Source organism: Uranotaenia lowii, chromosome 2 (genome assembly GCF_029784155.1).
Source record: "Uranotaenia lowii strain MFRU-FL chromosome 2, ASM2978415v1, whole genome shotgun sequence".
Taxonomy (NCBI): domain Eukaryota; kingdom Metazoa; phylum Arthropoda; class Insecta; order Diptera; family Culicidae; genus Uranotaenia; species Uranotaenia lowii.
Window position 1 is genome coordinate 151,225,114 of NC_073692.1, and position 18,916 is coordinate 151,244,029.

General features: G+C 34.5%; 1 protein-coding gene across 7 annotated transcripts in view; it reads right to left on the bottom strand.

Annotated features, from left to right (window-relative positions):
* The window catches only part of LOC129748982 (serine/threonine-protein phosphatase 6 regulatory ankyrin repeat subunit B), a 205,757-nt gene that overhangs the window by 38,714 nt on the left and 148,127 nt on the right, over positions 1-18,916 (bottom strand). For all 7 annotated transcript variants that reach the window (XM_055743795.1, XM_055743794.1, XM_055743796.1 and 4 more), the window contains 3 exons: positions 11,250-11,786; positions 10,895-11,101; positions 1,885-2,578 (listed from right to left, as the gene is read on the bottom strand). In XM_055743795.1, coding sequence (XP_055599770.1) covers positions 1,885-2,578; positions 10,895-11,101; positions 11,250-11,786 — 1,438 coding nt within the window. The remainder of the gene's footprint in view (positions 1-1,884; positions 2,579-10,894; positions 11,102-11,249; positions 11,787-18,916) is intronic.

The window sequence follows — 18,916 nt, forward strand, 5'->3', positions numbered from 1 at the left end:
TCGTTATAACGCGCCACCCGGAACAAAAACCGAAATAGAATTACTTTCAAAACGGCCAATTTTCATTGAAACGGGTCAAAAAGTGATGATTCGCATAAATGGGGCATAACAGAGCATTTTTCCCTATTTTGACCGGAAGCTGTAAACAAATGCAAATATTTTTACAACAACACTACTCAGGGACAGATGAATCCAATAAAGGGAAATTCTCTGCTCGGTAAACGTACCGAATGAAAGGGCTGAACTATAATTACTAAACTATAAAAATTATCCTAAATTTTAACGATATGATATATATTTTCAACATTTTTCACGATTGTTGTGTACCTACAAAAAAGAAATCCTTAAAATTATTTCAATACAATCGGGAATCACTATTGTTCATTTCGAGTAGAGTGGTCAGTTTTGTTGTAAATCGGTCATTTCCAAAGTGGTAGACCTTTCAAAGGTGATTTTAGTGAAATCGGAAGCTAAAAGATTTATAATGCATATTTTTTTTTGCTCCGGTTGTTTCAGAACTTTCGCATACCAACTGACAATTTCTGTTTAGGTTATGTCGAGAAGCTAGTTAAGAGAACCACTAAGCAGTTTGGAAATATCATCAATGTCTAGGACCAGTTCTGGATATCTTAGAAAATCGTTAAAAAAACCATTGAGAATAAAACTGTGTAAAATAAGATCGTTTTTTAAAAATGTGACATACTTTCTGAACATTAACAATTTTTTGTTAGGATTTTTATTTGAAGAAAATCATTTTTTGGTGCTTTTGAGTTTTAAAATAAGGCTCGTTTGCTTAAAATATTGGCCACTTATCGAAACTGATAAATCGTTTCAAACATTTTACACGTAGCCACAAACATGGTTAGGTGTCTCAAATAAATCGAAGATGTTTCACTTATTTTGCCAAATTCTCTCACACATTATCGAGAAATATATGGAGCAGTCAAAATGGAGTGTGATTTTTGCACATCACCGTTAGTTCGAAATTTACACGTTATATCGAATAAGGTGTTTGAAAACTGCGGAGCCACTTAGAAAAATATTACGACTACCATTTACGGCTTGTTCGTAAATTGATTTTTTGGGGTGATGCATCAGTCGATTGAATTTTTTTGTAGATGTAAAATCACTTTCCAATGCTTTTGCATACGTTTGTTAATTAACGATTAAAAAATCACTTTAATAGATAAATCAATTTTCGAACATGCCGTTAGAACCTTCATCTCTAGAGGCAATTAACAGAGGTTAGCTACTGACATAATATCCACCTATATACAGCAAACCGAAGTTTCATGAATATTTAGGTATGTTTTCTAAAGTCTGGAGCGATTATGTTGCCAACAGCCGGTTGGAGGTAAAATCCTGGAATTTGTTGAATTTTTAAAAACTGATTTCTTACAAGGATTTTTAAAGCATACTCTCATATTTAGCAAAGTCTATGATTTATAATAAATATAATAAGGTGTCCTTGTGTAAGAATGGTAAATAAAATTAAAAAAAAAGCGCAATGAATTAAACCATAAAAAAACCTGAAGAGAGTACAAAGAAAGTTCAAATTTTAATATATATTTTTAAATTCTATTCACAAATTTTGTATCCAGCTCCTCTGAATGTATGATGATTAATACAAAAACAACAAGAAAAAGTGCAACAAACCATTGTTATCTTACGTACTAATTTTTGTTAACCATTACTTACGAGTAGTTAGCCTAATAAATACTACCTGTACTGTAAAAACTGTGCAGTAATTCAAAACCAAATATTAATCAATCTTCTTATAAAACGCGCACGGATAAGTTACGAAACCAACATCGGTTACCATTTTCGTTCGTTCAACAGTTAGTCTATTGTAACTTACTCAGCAGCATAGCAGCCAAAACTTACCATCGCTGAACGCTTCCTTGTTTCGGGTCGAGATCGGCAGTCTTCGCACCTCATCCGGGCTCAGATTGTGAAAGGACTGATTGAGTGCCACGATGTGCATTGAGAAGCCGAACACGAAGATCGCCAGCACGGCAAGAAACCGAGCCAAATCCTTGAGCAGATCTCCGATGATGATGGCCCACGGACCGAACAGATGATGGAACGAAAGGAAGTCCAGAATTTGCACACAAGCCAACAGAAAAGACAGTGCAAACAGCTGATTCCGGCAGTAAAGTAGCGTTGGCCAGTAGGTTTTGTGCACGTAAAGCATCCCGGACACGTGAACTCCGACGCCGATGATTCCGAAAAGTAGCACCAACACTTTGATACTTCCGAGACCGGATTTGTCACTCGGGTTAGTCAGCTCGAACAGGAGCAATCCGCTGAGCCAGACCAGCAAACCCCACTCGTACCAATAGGGGAGCAAACTGGCCCGGACAACCGGATAGATTGGAGTGATACCGACGATCATCAGATGGATCATAAGGTAGATGTGTGAGGTTAGGTAGGACATGAACTTGATGATGGGAACCTTGTAGAAGTTGTGCCCCAGCGGCAGGGTGAAGATGATCCAAACCGGGGGGCACACGATAAACCCCACGAATAGCAACATTATTCGCCACGCCGTCCAGTTGAGGGTCCCTCGCCAGAGTTCCTGTGGAGTGGGGAGTGGGTTTTTTGTAGGTTTTTTTTTGTGGCGGATCGAAAACATGAAACTGATGTCTCAAAGGAGATTTGGACCCGGGAGAAGAGTCCATCAAGCAGGATTAGAATGAGTGGTACGAGGGTGTTACAGAGCTTGTCGAAGAAAAGAGGACGTTAGAAAATGTATATATGTATGTTAAGAAACTGTGTTAAGGTGGTCTCTTGAGAAACGGGAAATTTATTTCATGTCATGTCGCTTACCTGAAGGCAATTGAAATATTCCTGATAGTTGGAACTTTAAAATTGATAAATTTTCACTACTTAATAGACGATTAAGACCGATTAAGTTGATCAAAAAGTTGATAAAAATAAATATTCAATGGTAGGTCTAATTGCTAAAACTATGTAATTTCAGCCCTTAAAAAGTTTGAAAGGAACATTATTTCTGTACCTTAATGCAATGTACGTGAATGATGCTGGTAGAACAAAGAATTCACTCCATAGTTTTGATTCAACATAGATAATATTATTCGGAATTGTCTGCCTCTGCTTTTCTGACTTTTGCATTTGCTTGTGAATCTTTTCAAGACAATCGCGTTTAATCCGATAATTGTGTACAACCTCAGTTAAAAGATTAAATGGAGATCCATACAATCAACACTTCGAATCATTTTTGTATTATTTGTGAACTAATTTTAATCTGTAAATTTAGATTTCATTATTAACGTTTCAAAGATTTTCATGTAAGGTGCTGGCTTTTTTGCATGAAAATTTTTGAAACGCCTCGACTTGTAATCTTTTTTTTTTGTATCAGAATTAAGCACACCGACAACATCGACTGCATCTCGCTACTCCAATCAAAAACGTAATTTTGATTTGCACTTTCGTTGACTCCAGTTACTGTCGATGATTTTGAAGTTCAATTTAGAGATGTGGTTGCTCAGTTCTGAAAGTAATTCCTAGCTAGAGATCGAGGATTTGAATTTCAAGAAAAATAAATAAACAAAAATTAAATTGACCAATAATTTACCTGTTTTTAATCCCGAGGGACATGTTTTGTCTTATGTTCTGGTGTTTTCTGTTGGTTTGTGCTAGTGTTTAGTGTAAGGTATGATAGTTTTGTGTGATAAGTATGATAGTAAAATTCAATATTAAACTTTTATCAGGCAGCATTCATAAAGATATGTACAGTAACGGTTGGTTAAAATATACACGAAGATGAGTCCGTGAACGAATATTGCCGGACAATACTGCGATTCACGTACTGGGTTGTTTTGTCGAAGATTATTTTTTATTTTAAGTTTATATTTTAATGGTCGATCAACGATTAGCACAAAGGTTTCGTCGGTGAGTGATTCTTGTGCTAATTAATAATCGTACTGTAACTTCAACAACAGATCATTTATCATTTCAGCATCTTCGTAGTGTAAGCGTCGATATAAATATTATTTTGCTTAATATATTGGCGGGTTCAGGAATATTTCATGCTATTCAGTTTTTTTTTCAATTGCATAACCGTTTTGTTCAGTCTTCAAGATTGAACAACATGCGTCCAAGTTCTGGATTGAGCTCTGTAACTATCCAGATTGGGTTTTGAGGGAAGATAAAAGTGGTGCAAGTGAATGACGTGTTGAATGAAAATTTTGAAAAAGAGGTCATGAGGAACAGTATTCAATAAGTTTGGGAACTTGAAACAGAAGTGTCGTTTTTTCATAAAAAAAATAAAATATAAATTTGGCAATTTTTGTCAGAATCAGTGGAAGTCGCCATCTTGGATTTCAAGGTAGCGTCAGATTGTTAAATTTGACTTCTTCGGGTTTAGTCCTTTTTAGGGTTTCTTGCGCTTTTTAGTCATTTACAACATTTTAAAGTTCAGTGGAAGCCGCCATATTATATTTCAAGGCGGTTTCAGATAGCGTCTTCAACTAGTTAAGCTTTTTACCCAATACCCATATGGTCGTTTGATGCGGTTTTCAGTGATTAACAATGTTTAAAACTAAACAAGAAAAACGTTGGGGTCTGGTATTTTATATGTAGAAAATATATTCCAAATTTGAAAAGAATCGGATAAGTAGTTTTCAAATGACGATGTCCACGGACTTTGAAAATGTGCTTTCGAGAAAAACGCGTTTGAAGTTTTTGCTCTTGCTTTCTTGCAGTATTAGATAGGAGGAGATAAAGGCCTATAACTTCTACAGTTTTGCTTCAATTGACTTGAAAATTTGACACAACATTCTTGAAATGTTTTACTATAAGAAAATAAAAAAATAAAAAAAAAACGATTTTTTGAAAGTGTTAGACCCTACCCCCCCCCCTTAACAAATACCATGACAAGAAATTGACAGACATTTTTGACATGTCGCTTAGAATTCCCATATAGGTTCTTTGAAACACCTAAAAGTATCTTAACGGTGCGTTAGAAAGTGTTAAGCGAACGTTAACAACCTTCTAGAAATTGCATTATAAGCGCTTAGAAGTTCCGTTAACGATAATTTAACCTTTCAAAAGGCGATGGAAGTTCCTGAGAAACTTTTACGTGACATGAGTCACCTGAAACTCCCGTAAAACATTTTTTCAACCAAATGTGAACTTCGGAGCTCCATCTTTAAGTAAGCACGGGACTTTTGGTTGCTTGGGATGGTAAGGAAATATGAACTTAATTCCTTTTGATATATTATTTTAGCGAATCGCTGTTTAATTTTTAATTATTCCTTGTTTTCTGGAAAAAAAAATTATGCTAACTTCAAGCGGCCAGGAAAAACAACCCAATGGCAGAATATTTCCATGCTTTCAGAATCATAGCGTTGTATAACGGATTATCTAAACGTTGTCAAGAAACCGCTGGTAAAGTAATAATCTTCTCTATTAATAAGTTTATTTGAAATAAACATATGAAATATTTTAGATACGTGCTAAATTTTGAGGAATTGTTCCCGGAATAAATGTTTTACGTCAAATCGACTAGTACTGCTGAGAGGGAGAATGTTTGTTCGTGTTCGTGTGTGAAGGCAATTGGCGAAAGGAAGTCATTGAAATTAATAACGATTTCGATTCCTTTTGGTGAATGTCGTTTCAGACAAGTTTTAAAAGAATCAATCATTTGCCCAAAACACAACAGCATAGCAAAGAGGCAAGCAACCGAGAATATATTGTAGATGCTGGCAAGACAAATTGAAAATCCAGGCACTTAGCGCTATTCTCTGCCTTTCCTTGAAATAGCGTGCCGCAAAGTTTTCTGAAATAAAAATTGTGTAAATGTAAAATTTTAAATGTGTTGATGAATGTTTAATGTTTAAATGTGTCACGAAGATCAATAGCTTTTAGGAAAAGATATATTTCGAACATGTATTCCAAGTCTATCAGAGCCAGCACAACTCTCACTGGAACATAGGGTGGTTTTCTTCGGGCCCTAAGGGAGTCTAAAAAATTCGTTCTAGCGACAAGATGGACCATGCACGACCAAACAATATGCTCGATGTCGTAAATAAAATCGTTGTCAGGTGCAATTAAAATATTTGAAAATTTGAGACAACAAGTTCAAAATAGTAGTTATTAAAAATCAGTTTTCTCAGAGTTGAAAACTGAAATATAATTTTTGAGGAAAATTCTCTCGAGTGCATTGAAAATGAAAAGTTCAACAAGGAAATTTTAAACATTCTCTTTAAAATTATTAATTCATCTCTTAAGAATAAGTCCGGCAGAATCACGTGTATCTAACACATGCACCAGAATTAATCTCTATCAAAAATTTCTTCATGTACTTCGAAAATCGAATTTTGTTAGGAAAACCAAGAAATATGTATTTGCATATGCCACAAGCACTGAAATTAGTTATTGAGTGGTTTTCCTACATGATTCAGTCATAATTGTTGTCTCAAATTCAACAGTCTTAAAGAAATTTATATTTTAGAATCAATTTGTATACACATCATCCCACTTTTGTTAGTTCCGAATGTGAAAACCAGTTGGTGCTGAATGTCACATAGTATTGCTGCAAAACGCCAATAAAAACGTCATAATTTAGCTATTTTTGTGGCTCTAATAAAACCGCTATAAAGCTAATAAGCCATTTTATGACCATAATAAAGCTATCAGGCATTGGCATGACTAACGCGTTGTTGGTTGCAAAATCGAAAAGCACAAAATGACGATAGAAGATTCACAATGTTATGTGGTTGAAATAATACTTTTATTATGTCATTTTGTCATGTATTACTAATTTTTTTATTGAAAAATGTTTTTTGCGAATTATTTGAAATTTTATTTTTTTTATTAAAAATTTTAATAGAAATTTCATACATCTAGAGATTTGACGAGGCACATTTATTTTAAGATATTGTTTCAAACACATTTTACCCATAATCCTGTCTGGCAGAAGAAAAGATGCGCATTTTTTTGGTTAAAAAATAGCCATCATGATTGCTGGAAATAATAGAAAAAAAACTCGAAGAGCTTACGGAATCGAAAAAAAAACTAAAATTGCTTACATGTCTTATAAAAGCTTTGGTGACCAAAGTTTTACAGTATAATGATTTTATCGACTGACGTTTCTAAGATAGGGTCAAATAGCAAGATTTTAGCATTATAAGTGTTTCGGTGATGCATAGAATGTGCATTAACTTTATATGAAAATTAATTCTATAGTTTGATGAGAACGGGAAAATCTACTTCTGAAAATTCCAGTGTCGATCGACGAACACGGTCGTTTTTGAGGATAATGTTCCCAAAACAAAAAAAATGTTAGTGAATCGCTCTGCATTATGTTACGAATTCTACTAACGACAATTAGGACTATACATATTTAAAGATAACAGTATAAACACAATTTGTCTTATCCTTTCGAACCTCATTAACAGTGGGCAAAAATGATAGGCTATTTTTGAAACTATGATGATTTTTTTATATTATAATTCTAATCGAAGTGAGGACTTTGGCTGAAATGTTTGTCATTATTCAAGAAATTTATATTCAAGTAAAACAACTTTCAAAAGAATTCAATCAGTAAAGGACGAAACTTTTTATGAAAACCTAAGTTTTCATATTATTCCCGAACAAAATGTCTCAAAATTCCAAACCAATTTCAGGCTCGTTGATCGACTCAAGTTCTAGCCTGCAGCGCATACGATTTTCAATAGGCTGCTAATTTGGGTAGCTCAAAAGTACATTCATTGGAAATAAAATACGACAACTTTAGGAAAGACATCAAATTTTCGTGTGTTACATATTTGGATTGGTTTTTTTTAATTGTTATCACTTAATTCCATCTGCAAAATTTTTATTTATGTTTATAACGATTTAGGTTTGACACGTTTAAAAATGATTTTGATAAATCTTGACAAAAATCAGTTGAAACTACTTAAAAATAAAAGCCAAGATGAGATGAAGGATATGCAGAAAATAAATAAAATTTAATTGAAAAAATATATGAAATAATCCTAATAAATCAATAATAAATATAAATAATAAATCAATGTCTATGATGGCAAAGTTTGTTATTTTGGCAATACTAGGCAGAATGACAGGCGTGCCTGAGTGAATCTCTGAATTGAGATTTATAATAATCTTTAAATCACGACAGTGCAGTGACGTGATTGGTAGAATAAAGGTAGAGAGCGCATAAAATGACGATAGATTCACAATGATATGTGTTTGAAAAAATACTTTTAATATGTCATTTTGTCATGTATTACAATTTTATTTATTAAAAAATGTTTTTCGTGAAATATTTGAATTTTTTTTAAATAACATTTTCATTGAAATTTCATGCTACAAACAAAATTGTTTCTGATCCGTTTACTGAAAAAAGTGAGAATTTGGCTTTGGAAGCTCAGATTTTAATGGCAGCTCTCGCAGTTTTTCAAGCCTGCTGATTGTTTGTTATGATTTAGCCTTCCGGTGGAAAAAGAAGAAATGGCTTTAGAAGCGCAAATTTTTAAGATTGTTGCTGCTGTTTGCTTGTTTTGGTTTGGTCATCCAGAGGAAAAATACGGATTGCATTTGGAAGCACAGATTTTCAGGCAGCTTCAGCTGATTGTTTACATTGATTTGACCTTCAGGTGGAAAAAGACGGAAATGACTTAGAAAGTGCTGATTTTTGAGGCTGCTTTTGCTGATTGTTTGCTTTGATTTGGCATTCTGGTGAAAAAAAAAACACTGAATTGGCTAAGGAAGTACAGATTTTTAGGTTTGCTGCTGCTGATTGTTTGTTTTGATTTGGCCTTCCGGTGGGAAATGACACAAATGGCTTAGGGAGCGCAGATTTTCAAGGCTGCTGCCTTCTGATTTTTTATTTTGATTTGGATTTTTAAGGAAAGTCCTGTTGCTAAAAATGTTTAAGATTCGGATTGGATGAAGAATATGCAAAAAATAAATAAAATTTAAAGATTTGAAAAGGTTTTGCTGAGAATGGGATGTAGAATTGTGATGAGAGATATTTTGAAAATAAAATTTTGCATTTGAGAAATACAATAGTCTGTCAATAAAAAAAAAACATTGAGAATAGAGTTGAAAAGAGATTTAAAGATGGGATGAGAGATATGCAGAGATAAGAAAAAATTAGAATGGAGAAGAAAGATGTGGAATATGGAATAAAAACTATGAATATTTGGTAAATAAAATTTTGTTTTTGAGAAAAAAACAAATTTCGATGCGTAAAAAGATTTAATTGAGATTAGAGGTGAGAAAGAATGTAGAGATGAAATGAAGGAAATGCCGTAAATAAATCAAATTTAATAAAAAATAAAATAAAATGATCGTTGTATTCGGCAACAATGAAGATAAAAAAATATGTCTGAGGCAACGTTTGTTATTTTGACAACACTAGGCAACACAAATTCAGTCATTGATCAATTCTAGCGTAACATTTCATAAGGGCAAAACTAGCAGTAGGCTCGAAACGAGAAAAACGCGATTGAAATTTCGGAACATCTAAACAAATCCTATTTTAAAAAACGACCTCTTTTTGTTCAGGAAATTCAAGGAATTTGCATTATATTCACTTATAATTCGTTGGTTATCAAAAACTTTTACTTTTTTCTCTAAACTTTAGATATTTTCGAGTTTCACTCTTTTTGGTTTTCGATTCCAGTTACGCTAGCAAGTTTTGCCTAATTTATCGGCTGTTTTTTGTTTTCGTTTTGAAGTTACGACCTTTGGTCCTACACGAAAACACTAATAAGGCCGTTTTGTCACGCACGGTCATCTCAAATACCCCTATTGGCCCTACACGAATAGAAAAATCAACCCCATTTTGAATAGGTGTAACTTCAAATTCCAACGAAAATGCATCAACAGGAAGTTTCGAGTTTAACTCGATTTTTTACAATTGGCAGTTTAGCCATTTTGAAATGTTACGCTTGAACTCATGTGAGTGACACACGTGTCTGAGTTAATCTCTGAATTGAGATTCAGAAGAATCGTGAAATCATGACTCAATGTACCGGTAAAGAACAACACGTTAGCTTCAAAACTTAAAAAAAAATTGTTCGATACAATAATCGAAATGTCATTGTTTAACATAAATTATAAAATATGAATGCCCTTAGAGCACCTGCAATGGTACTAGCGTAAATATTGGTTTTAGGTATACCAGTTTTAGCACAATTTGGAATCGACAAAAACACGCGCTCCTCACCAGTGTTAGAGCGAATTTAAAAAGGAAACACTTTTATTGCACGCGCTCAACAATTGAGAAGATAAAACCCTATTAAAGTCGCGAATGCCATATAGATGGTAAAACGACTATAATCGAAACAAAAAAAAGAAGATAAAACCCATTTTTTTAGAAAAATTACAAAAGTTTGAGTTTAACACAATCTAACATCTTAAATTTCTTTTTTTTGAAAGAACCGTAGTTATAATTATCTTGCCAGGATTTCATTAACTTAAAAGCCTCTCGTTGAATATTTTGAAATCGATAACTGTGCTAAAACAGCAATTTACGCCACCGGTGCTAGACGCACTGTTTTAGCGTAGTCGAAATCCATGTTTTGCATACACCGTTGAGACCGGCCTTAATGGTTAAAGAATTTAATATAATGTTTAAACTTACAATGGTTGTTTTTAATTTTGTGAATCAATGTAGTCTTAAATATACAATTTTCTTAACGTCGAAATTTTATACTATTCGGACGATCAGTTTTTTTTTTAAATAATTTTACATGGAGATGAACTAACATGTCCTTCAAAATAAGATAAAGTACTCAACGACAATTCTGTTTCAGTTCTGATATTGAGTAAATGGGAAGGAAAGAGGGGATTGGATTGAGATGATGCATGCATTTTTGTTCAGGTTTCCAAGCAGTTATAAAGATTACCTATTTTTTACCTGCAGATATCTTTGCACCACAGTATGCGCGATCACCTCCTTCTGCTCGTTCTCAATCAGCACGTCCAGGAACTCCATGTTACGCCGATCTGTGGCAGTTAGAATACGACCTGCCGAGTCAGCGCCAGCGGCCAGCGCCAGGAGCTCGGTAGCCATCGTTTCGCACTGCTTTCCCGCAGCAATCAGATCTTTCGCTCGTTCCTTTTCCTATGTGACGGATCGGGCCAAAAGAACGTGGGTGGTTTGTTTTTTTTTTGTGGGTGGATTGTGGTAGTTTGGTTTTTGTTTTCAATATTGGCGGAAGCAAAACTGCGCGGATCACAAATAACAGGGAAATTAACATGCAACAACTTACCTTGGTAGAGAGGACTATAAAAATGTTGGACAACTTGGCAGCCGTATCGACGGGGGCCGGCGAAACCAGCACAAACTCTTCGATCGGTTTGTTGTTGTGGTTCTTCGAAACGATCATCAGATTGTACACAAACCGTTTGTCGTCCATGAGGGCGTACGTGTCGTGCTCCTTGTGCATCAGATACTTGAGCACATCGTTGTGCCCCTCGGAAGCGGCGAACCAGATCGGGGCGCATCCATAGTTGGTTTCCGATTTCGGCGAACCACCGGCTTCCACCAGCAGCTTCACGACGTCCAGAAACCCCGCCTTGGCAGTGCAGTGGAGTGGAGTCCAGCCGTTCTTGTCGGCAGCATTGATTTCCGAACCCTGCCCGAGCAGGACTTCCACCATCTGATAGTGGCCGTGCATAGCTGCGATGTGCAGACCGGTTTTCCCGTGCCGATCCACACTGTGCAGTAGTTCGGCCGATCTGCTTAGCAGCAGCCCAACGATCGGCACGTGCCCACCGAAGCACGCTAAATGCAATGAATTGTAACCCTTCGGGTTTATTGTGTTCAAAGGAAATTGTCGCGCAGAGAGGGTACAATTGAGAAAGATTAGCAAAAGAGTTCTTAAATGGATTAACGCCTAAAAGTCTGAAATGAACGACTTTGGACGTTGAAAGCCTACGGCTCAATAGTATTCAAGTTTAAACTTGAGTGTATAGTTCGATAGATTTTTGAACAATTTGTGAATTTTTGAAAGTGGTTTTCCAATCAACACAAATTCTACTGTGCAAAGTGGTCCTGAAATAAAATTAAGTTGGAAACAATCAAAAGCATTTCCCCTTGAGTTCAATTTCACGATGTCATAGACAAACTTTTGAAATATTTTTAGGTGTCATCTTAGGAAGGATCAATTTTTGGGTGATACTTAAAGTTTTAGATATAAATCCGTTCAAACCACCCTTCAGAGTTGATAACAGTCCGGTTTCAAAGCAATTGCATTGAACTTCTTTATAGATTTTCATAAATAATACTGATTGGAGTTGTCTAAATGTCGATCATTTGTTTGTGAGTGATGAAAAAAAAAATTTGTAAAATCTTTGGTGGCATCAGCCCAGCAAACATAAAATTACATTAAAAATGGTAGCTCAAGTCGTAAACAACGTTACTGCGCATCGCAGTTCCTATCAAAAAAGAAAAAGATCGTAGAAAATGGTTACTTGAAGTCGGTTTAAATCTAATATGATAAAAAGTCAGCCTTGTTTGCAGATTCTGAAAACGATTTCGCTCAGCATGTTCTCTCGCACGGGCTTCAAGTGAGAGAACAACCCCAATAAATATTCTGGCTGCTTAAGAACGGCAATTTGCTGAACAAAAGCTGAGATAAAGTGTAAATGCTGCTTCAGCTTACTGGTTGAATAAAGACAAACTGTAACCATGTTTCAGGGTTTAAAGAAGTCTCAGTGCAGCAAATTGGGGGAGTTGAAGAGTTGCTTCCATAACACTTTTTCAGCCTTTGTTCAACCATTCGCTACCATTGGAATTTGACAGACTGTGAACTGTGGTAAAACTGCCCTGCATGATGGCGGCGTGATTGAAATGAGAGGGGAATTTTTGTTTTTCTTATTCAATGACATTTTTAAATGGAGAAAAGATTTTCTCAAAAAAAATTATTTTCAGTGCCCAAAACTGTAAAAAACATCATTTCTCTCACACATATTCAAAAAAAAAATCTTCGGTTGAGAGGCATTTTGGTCGCTTAACACGTTCGTCGCCACGCTCATTTTGGTACACTGCAAATAATCCACACTTAGAGCATATGTTTCTTCACACATACGTGCTTCGATTTCTTCAACCATATGATAATAATAAAATTTATGTTTTGGTTTTAGCTTGTACTGGAAAAAAAAGAAGATCATTAGTTGACACATAGCCCTTATAGTTGTCATCTTTGAAAAATTTCACACATTCAAAATGGCTGGGATTGGGAAAAAACGAAGTGCTGCTGTGTAGAAGCAGGTAATTTTTTAAAGCAAAGTTCAATCCTTTTCCATCAATGCAACTGTGCTACACATCATGATTGCACCATTGGCTTGAAGAGCGATCGGCTCTTTAACGATAGCAAAACGCAGGTAAGTCCAGAATATTATTTTACTGATACATGTAAAAAAATGTATGCGTATTTGCTTTCAGTCCAAAAATATCAATCTTCTGGCTCGCATTCGGAAAGAAGATTGAAACAGGCAGTTCGGACGATGGGCCAACGATAAAGGACAGAAGCAGTAAGACGTGAATTATGGTGAAAAGTTTTGTTACTTTTCAAATATTTTTTGTTCAAATAAATTTATTCAACACGAATGTCAACCACATGCAAACAAAAATATCACAAGTGACTGCATCTCTAAACGCCGCAAAGTAGTTAAGAAATAAATCTAGAATTAAAAATTTGCTGCCTACTTTTAGGCGATTTTCAAAAGAATATTTCACACATATAACATCTATGTGTGAAATTTCATAATGTTCATGTTTCGCGTAGGACTGAAATATTTCCTAAAACATATGTGTGGCACATATGTTTTAATTGGGAGACAAATTGCAAAAATCTATATAGGCTGACACATAGCCCCAATGTGTCGTTTTCGTTGAGTGTAGTTTTACTTGCCAGGCCCAAATAAATTTTCAGAAAGAGAAAGCAAAGAGGGAGAACTCCCATATTTGAAACGTGTGGTGAAGCTGAGCGGTAAACTCAAATAAGAGAGCGTCACACCCTTTTTGATGTGACGGGGCCCCCCAGGAAATACACCCGTCACCCGAATATGGGTGCCGTGGCGACGAACGTGTTAAGATCGACAAATTATTATCCCGCCGCAGACTTCATGATTGGTTCTGCGTACTGCGGCATGCTACCAACAAGTTGCAGATTTAAAGTTCGGGATAATTGATACGAAAAAAAACAACACAGGGGAGAAAAAGTGGGTTTTGAGTTGATCCGTCAATTGACGTTTAATGACGTTTGCTGAATAACTTCTCCAGATGATAAGAGGCTGAAGACACGTGAATTAGTGAATTTATGAGGCCTTCTTTCAGCCAGATTGCTGATTAAAAATTGAACCACAATATTTTTTTTTCAGCGTTATGGTTTACTTAAAACTTCAATATGAAATAAGACAAAATTTGAACAAGTTTAATACGGTCGTCGCCATGGAACTCATATTCGGGTGACGGGTATATTTCCTGGCAGGCACCGTCACAACAAAAACGGGTGACGTTCTCTTCTTACTCGTAGAATTTCTTTGGACCTGGGTAGTAAAACTACCAAAATGAGCGTGGCGACGAACATGTTAAAGTAGTTTTCATAAAATATTTAAGGCACAAATTTTTTTAGATGAAAGTATTATTCATAAAATTGAAAGACTCACCGGCTTCCAAAACGCGATTAGAGAAGTCTTATACAAAATCAAAGCAAAAAATTTCAACTGAAACTATTCACAACTGGCTCTCATGCAATTTCTCACTTAAAAAAGTTGAGAGATACTACTTTGAAGAGAAGATATGAGCTGGGAATCTCGAACATTCTGAGTTTTGAATGTAATAAATAAAAACAATTTTCAAGTTATTTTCATCAAAACTGGTACACTCGGGAGTTTTGACATGACTTTATTTGTATAAGTTTATTTTGTGTGTGAAATACGACACAACTCCAAAAATTTTCAATTGGTTTTTATAAAATTTAACACAACAAAGCGCTATATCCATCGAAAAACCTCTTTCAGTTTCAATGATCAGAATCAATGATCACAAAAATGTTAATTGTTTGGTTAACTTGTAAGTTATCACAAAATAAAAAGATTTTCATGCCAATGGACACTTTCTCTCTCTCTCTCTCTCTCTCTCTCTCTCTCTCTCTCTCTCTCTCTCTCTCTTTCTCTCTCTCTCCCTCTCTCACTTTAGACTCACTATCAAAGCGGGAGAGACCAGTAATAAAACAATGTCAAATGCATCATGGGCAGGGTTGCCAACATTTTTATTTTTACAAAATTCAGGAAACCATGACTATAATAATCAGGATAAATCAGGCTTCAAAAAAAAAAGCCGAACTGATGACTTTTTATGTCTTTTTTACAAAATAGTAATCGACTGTGATGATATAATATATCATGAGATTCAGACCCCTTTTTCGGTATCTTTCGGTTCAACTCGATGATCTACTAAGCTGTTATTCCATTGGTAAAATTTACCAGTGTTAGACACAAAAGCGCTAATTCGCTAATCGTTAGTTAGTCAGCTAACTTGTTGTTAGCGATTAAGTTAAGTTTTTATTGATCCAACGAACTTTAAAACTACGCTATTTTTTGGTTCAGCTAATAAAGGACTGCTTACTCCCAAGAAATTTGATCAATCCCTCGAATTATTAGTGATAGAATAAACTTTCTGTCATTAATCGAGTTAAGGTGACATTGGGAATCATTCTGATTGCTTAATTGGATTCATTGGAGCAGAGGAAAGATGTATTTAGTGTATTTTTTCTCTTTTTTTACAACATTCCCAGAAGAAAACTACAATAAGAGACAATAAAAAAACTATTTCTAACATCTCTTAATCCGCTTTATGTTTTAAAGTGGTTGAGATGTTTATTTTTCACAATACAGTTTAATAGATTTATCAGATCAGTTAATTTAAAAATAAAATAAAATCACCATAGAATCACCATGAATTGACCTTGTAAAGTTGTTATAAATAAAATTGTATAAATGTTCACTTTTGGCAACGCTCCTGCATGTTTGAAAAAGGAGAAAACAGTTTATAGAAAACTTATTTTTTTCCAGGATTTTCATCCTTTAGGATGATTCATCCCTTCCTTATAGAAAACTGTAAAAAAATGCAAAAGAAACAAAATGGAATGAATTACTCAAATGATTATTTGTTACAAAATTGCATACTATGTTCTTTGCATAAAACCGATATATCGAATTAATTTAAAAAAAAAAACCTCAAAAAAGAGATAAAGTATCCAACTTTCACACTATGTTCTTATTGCTCTTGTAATTGTAAGAAAATTCGATTTTTTTTATTTGTAGAACACAGAGAGGTGATTTCTTTGACAGTTTTGTTTTGCTCTCATAATTGTTTGCAAATTCGGTCAATAAATTGAATTTTCAATGCAAACAATTGAAACGTTTTTTATTTCCATTTGGTGAGTTAGAAAAATCGAAGGGGGAAGGGCGTGACAAAAGAAGAGTTTAATATTTGTTCCGGCTTTAATGTTGATAAACAGCTGGCAATTAGCAATTAGCACTCTAAGCTTAAAGCGATAACTTTTTCTCAGTATTAAGCGTATCTAATCTGTACGTCTCGGTGGTCGAGTGGTTAGCGTGGTAAGACGTTAATTGCTACTCCACTGATGGCATGGGTTCGATTCCCATCTCGGTACTGGGTGTTAAATGTTAATTAAGTTGTCCACGTCATTTATTCAGTCTGTAAAGCCTAATCGGCTAAGACGGTGTATGTCTTTTTAATTATATCGATCGCTAACTGTGAATCAATAAACGATTTAATTTTCGAACACTGAAATTTACAATAAATTAAAATTTACTATTTCCTATGAATAACGTTCTAATCATGGCTCCGAAATAGATGATATAAAAAAAAGATAATAATGTAAGAAAACTAATTCAACTGTTTTCCGAATTTGTATAAAGGATGAAAAGGATAATTGAACCTGAACCTAGAAAAAGGTCCTTTAAAAAAAAAAGGTATACATCAACCAAATTTACAAAAAAAATAGAAGTGAGAACAATAGAAAAATGCTCTATATTTTCAAGCACACTAGTCCTAAGAACTTATCTAAAGACTATGAAGGCTTATGGAAAATCATTGCTGATTGCGTTTGATGGTAAAAATTTTCCATATAATTCAGAGTTTTCCACGGTTTTGATGAAAAAAATAGATGAACATTGAATCCACCCAGCAAACATAAAATCGTATCAAAAATGATAACTTAAGTCGTTTACAATGGTATTGTGAATCGCAATTCCAACTGAATAGCGAAAAGATCGTTTAAAATGTCGTCTGAAGTCAGTTTAAATTGGATATGACAGAAAGTCCGTCATGTATGTAAATTTTGAAATGATTTTGCTCCCGCGCCAACATCAAGTGAGAAAATCATCAACATGTTTTCTCTGCAACCAGAGGGCATCCAGATAGCTAAAAATCTGATAGGAATTGAATAATACTGACCAATGAGAGAACTTAAAATTTTGTCGCTGGCAACGTTTTGAAGGCTATGAGAGCAAAATCTTGCGCTCTCTTGCATTTTTCGGATAGGTACGATTATGGTGTCGTATAACGCCCAATTTATGTAGTTTTCGTCGCTTTAGAAAGACATCAAATTTATGCAAGTATATTGCCTCCACTTTGGTATATAAATTCGGGTTTTCCAACTTTCATACGATCATTCTATAATGTATATGGAACGTATATCAAAACAGCATAAGAATATAGCTGCAAAATTGTTTGCTGGGCATAGTAATAGATGATTGGAAAACAAACAACTTTAGTCGTCCTTAAATTTCTCATCTGTTAAGAGTCAGAAATGAGGTTCGAACTCCAAATTTAAAATTAGGGTTCATATTTTGCAAAACACTTAGATTTGGAATTCATTTCAGTTTTAAAACTTGATCAGATATGAAATTAAAATTTGAAATAAAGGTTACAAATTAAGTTAATATTTATTCTCACAGTGTAGAGTAGTGCATAAGAAACTTGTAATTTCAATTGGTACAGCTGATTTTATTGCAAAAATTGTGTTTTTGTGACCATAATCTTTTAAACAAACATCCATATGTTAAACCTGAAGCTTTTAACATAAGATTTCTTATGCACTAAGCGGCATTTTTTGTGAAATCAGTGATAGTAACTGAATATTGTCCGAGTATCATTTTTGAGTTACTTTACAAGGTTCACAAAACTCTAAATTTTAAACAAATTGTTAAATTGTTCAATTTGTACGATTGAGAAATTAACACTCTAAATCCCTTAAGGGACATTTTTGTCAGGGCTTTCAGGAAGCGTTTCATGATCTCATTGAGGGTCCCAGGAGAGTTTTTGTAAAAATATTTGGTGCGTCTGAAAAATTTTAAGCCTTCAAAATTCCGAAAGTGTCATATTTACTCTCTAAGAAGGATTAAGGTTGAAATGTACATTATTCTGTTCATTCATACATACAATTTTCCGTGAAAATTAGAATATCAGGCAAAGTCAGGCATATTTCCAAATATCAGGCTTAAACGAAGGCATAACAGATTATCAGGATAAATGGGTCGATTCACGATGACGTAATTCCCTTTTGTGGTGACGTTTGCACGTCCTGTTTACAAAATTTTACGAACGAGAAATGGGGTGTGGCGTAATTTTTCGTGTAGCAAGAAATTTACCTCAAAACTCAGTTTTAAAATAACAAAAAATCAAAAAAATGGCGGAAATCTCTCCGGGAATGTAATGAAACTTTAAAATGTAAAAAAAATCGAAAAGAAGGTTTGTTTATTGAAATGTTACAACATGTTTCTAAAACCTTTTTTCAACATATTTCTTCTGAATCAACACACTTTGCATTGAATGCTCTGGGGCTTCTGCTTGAATCAAAAAATTCTTATCGAATATGAAATGTGAAAGCTTTTAAAAAAA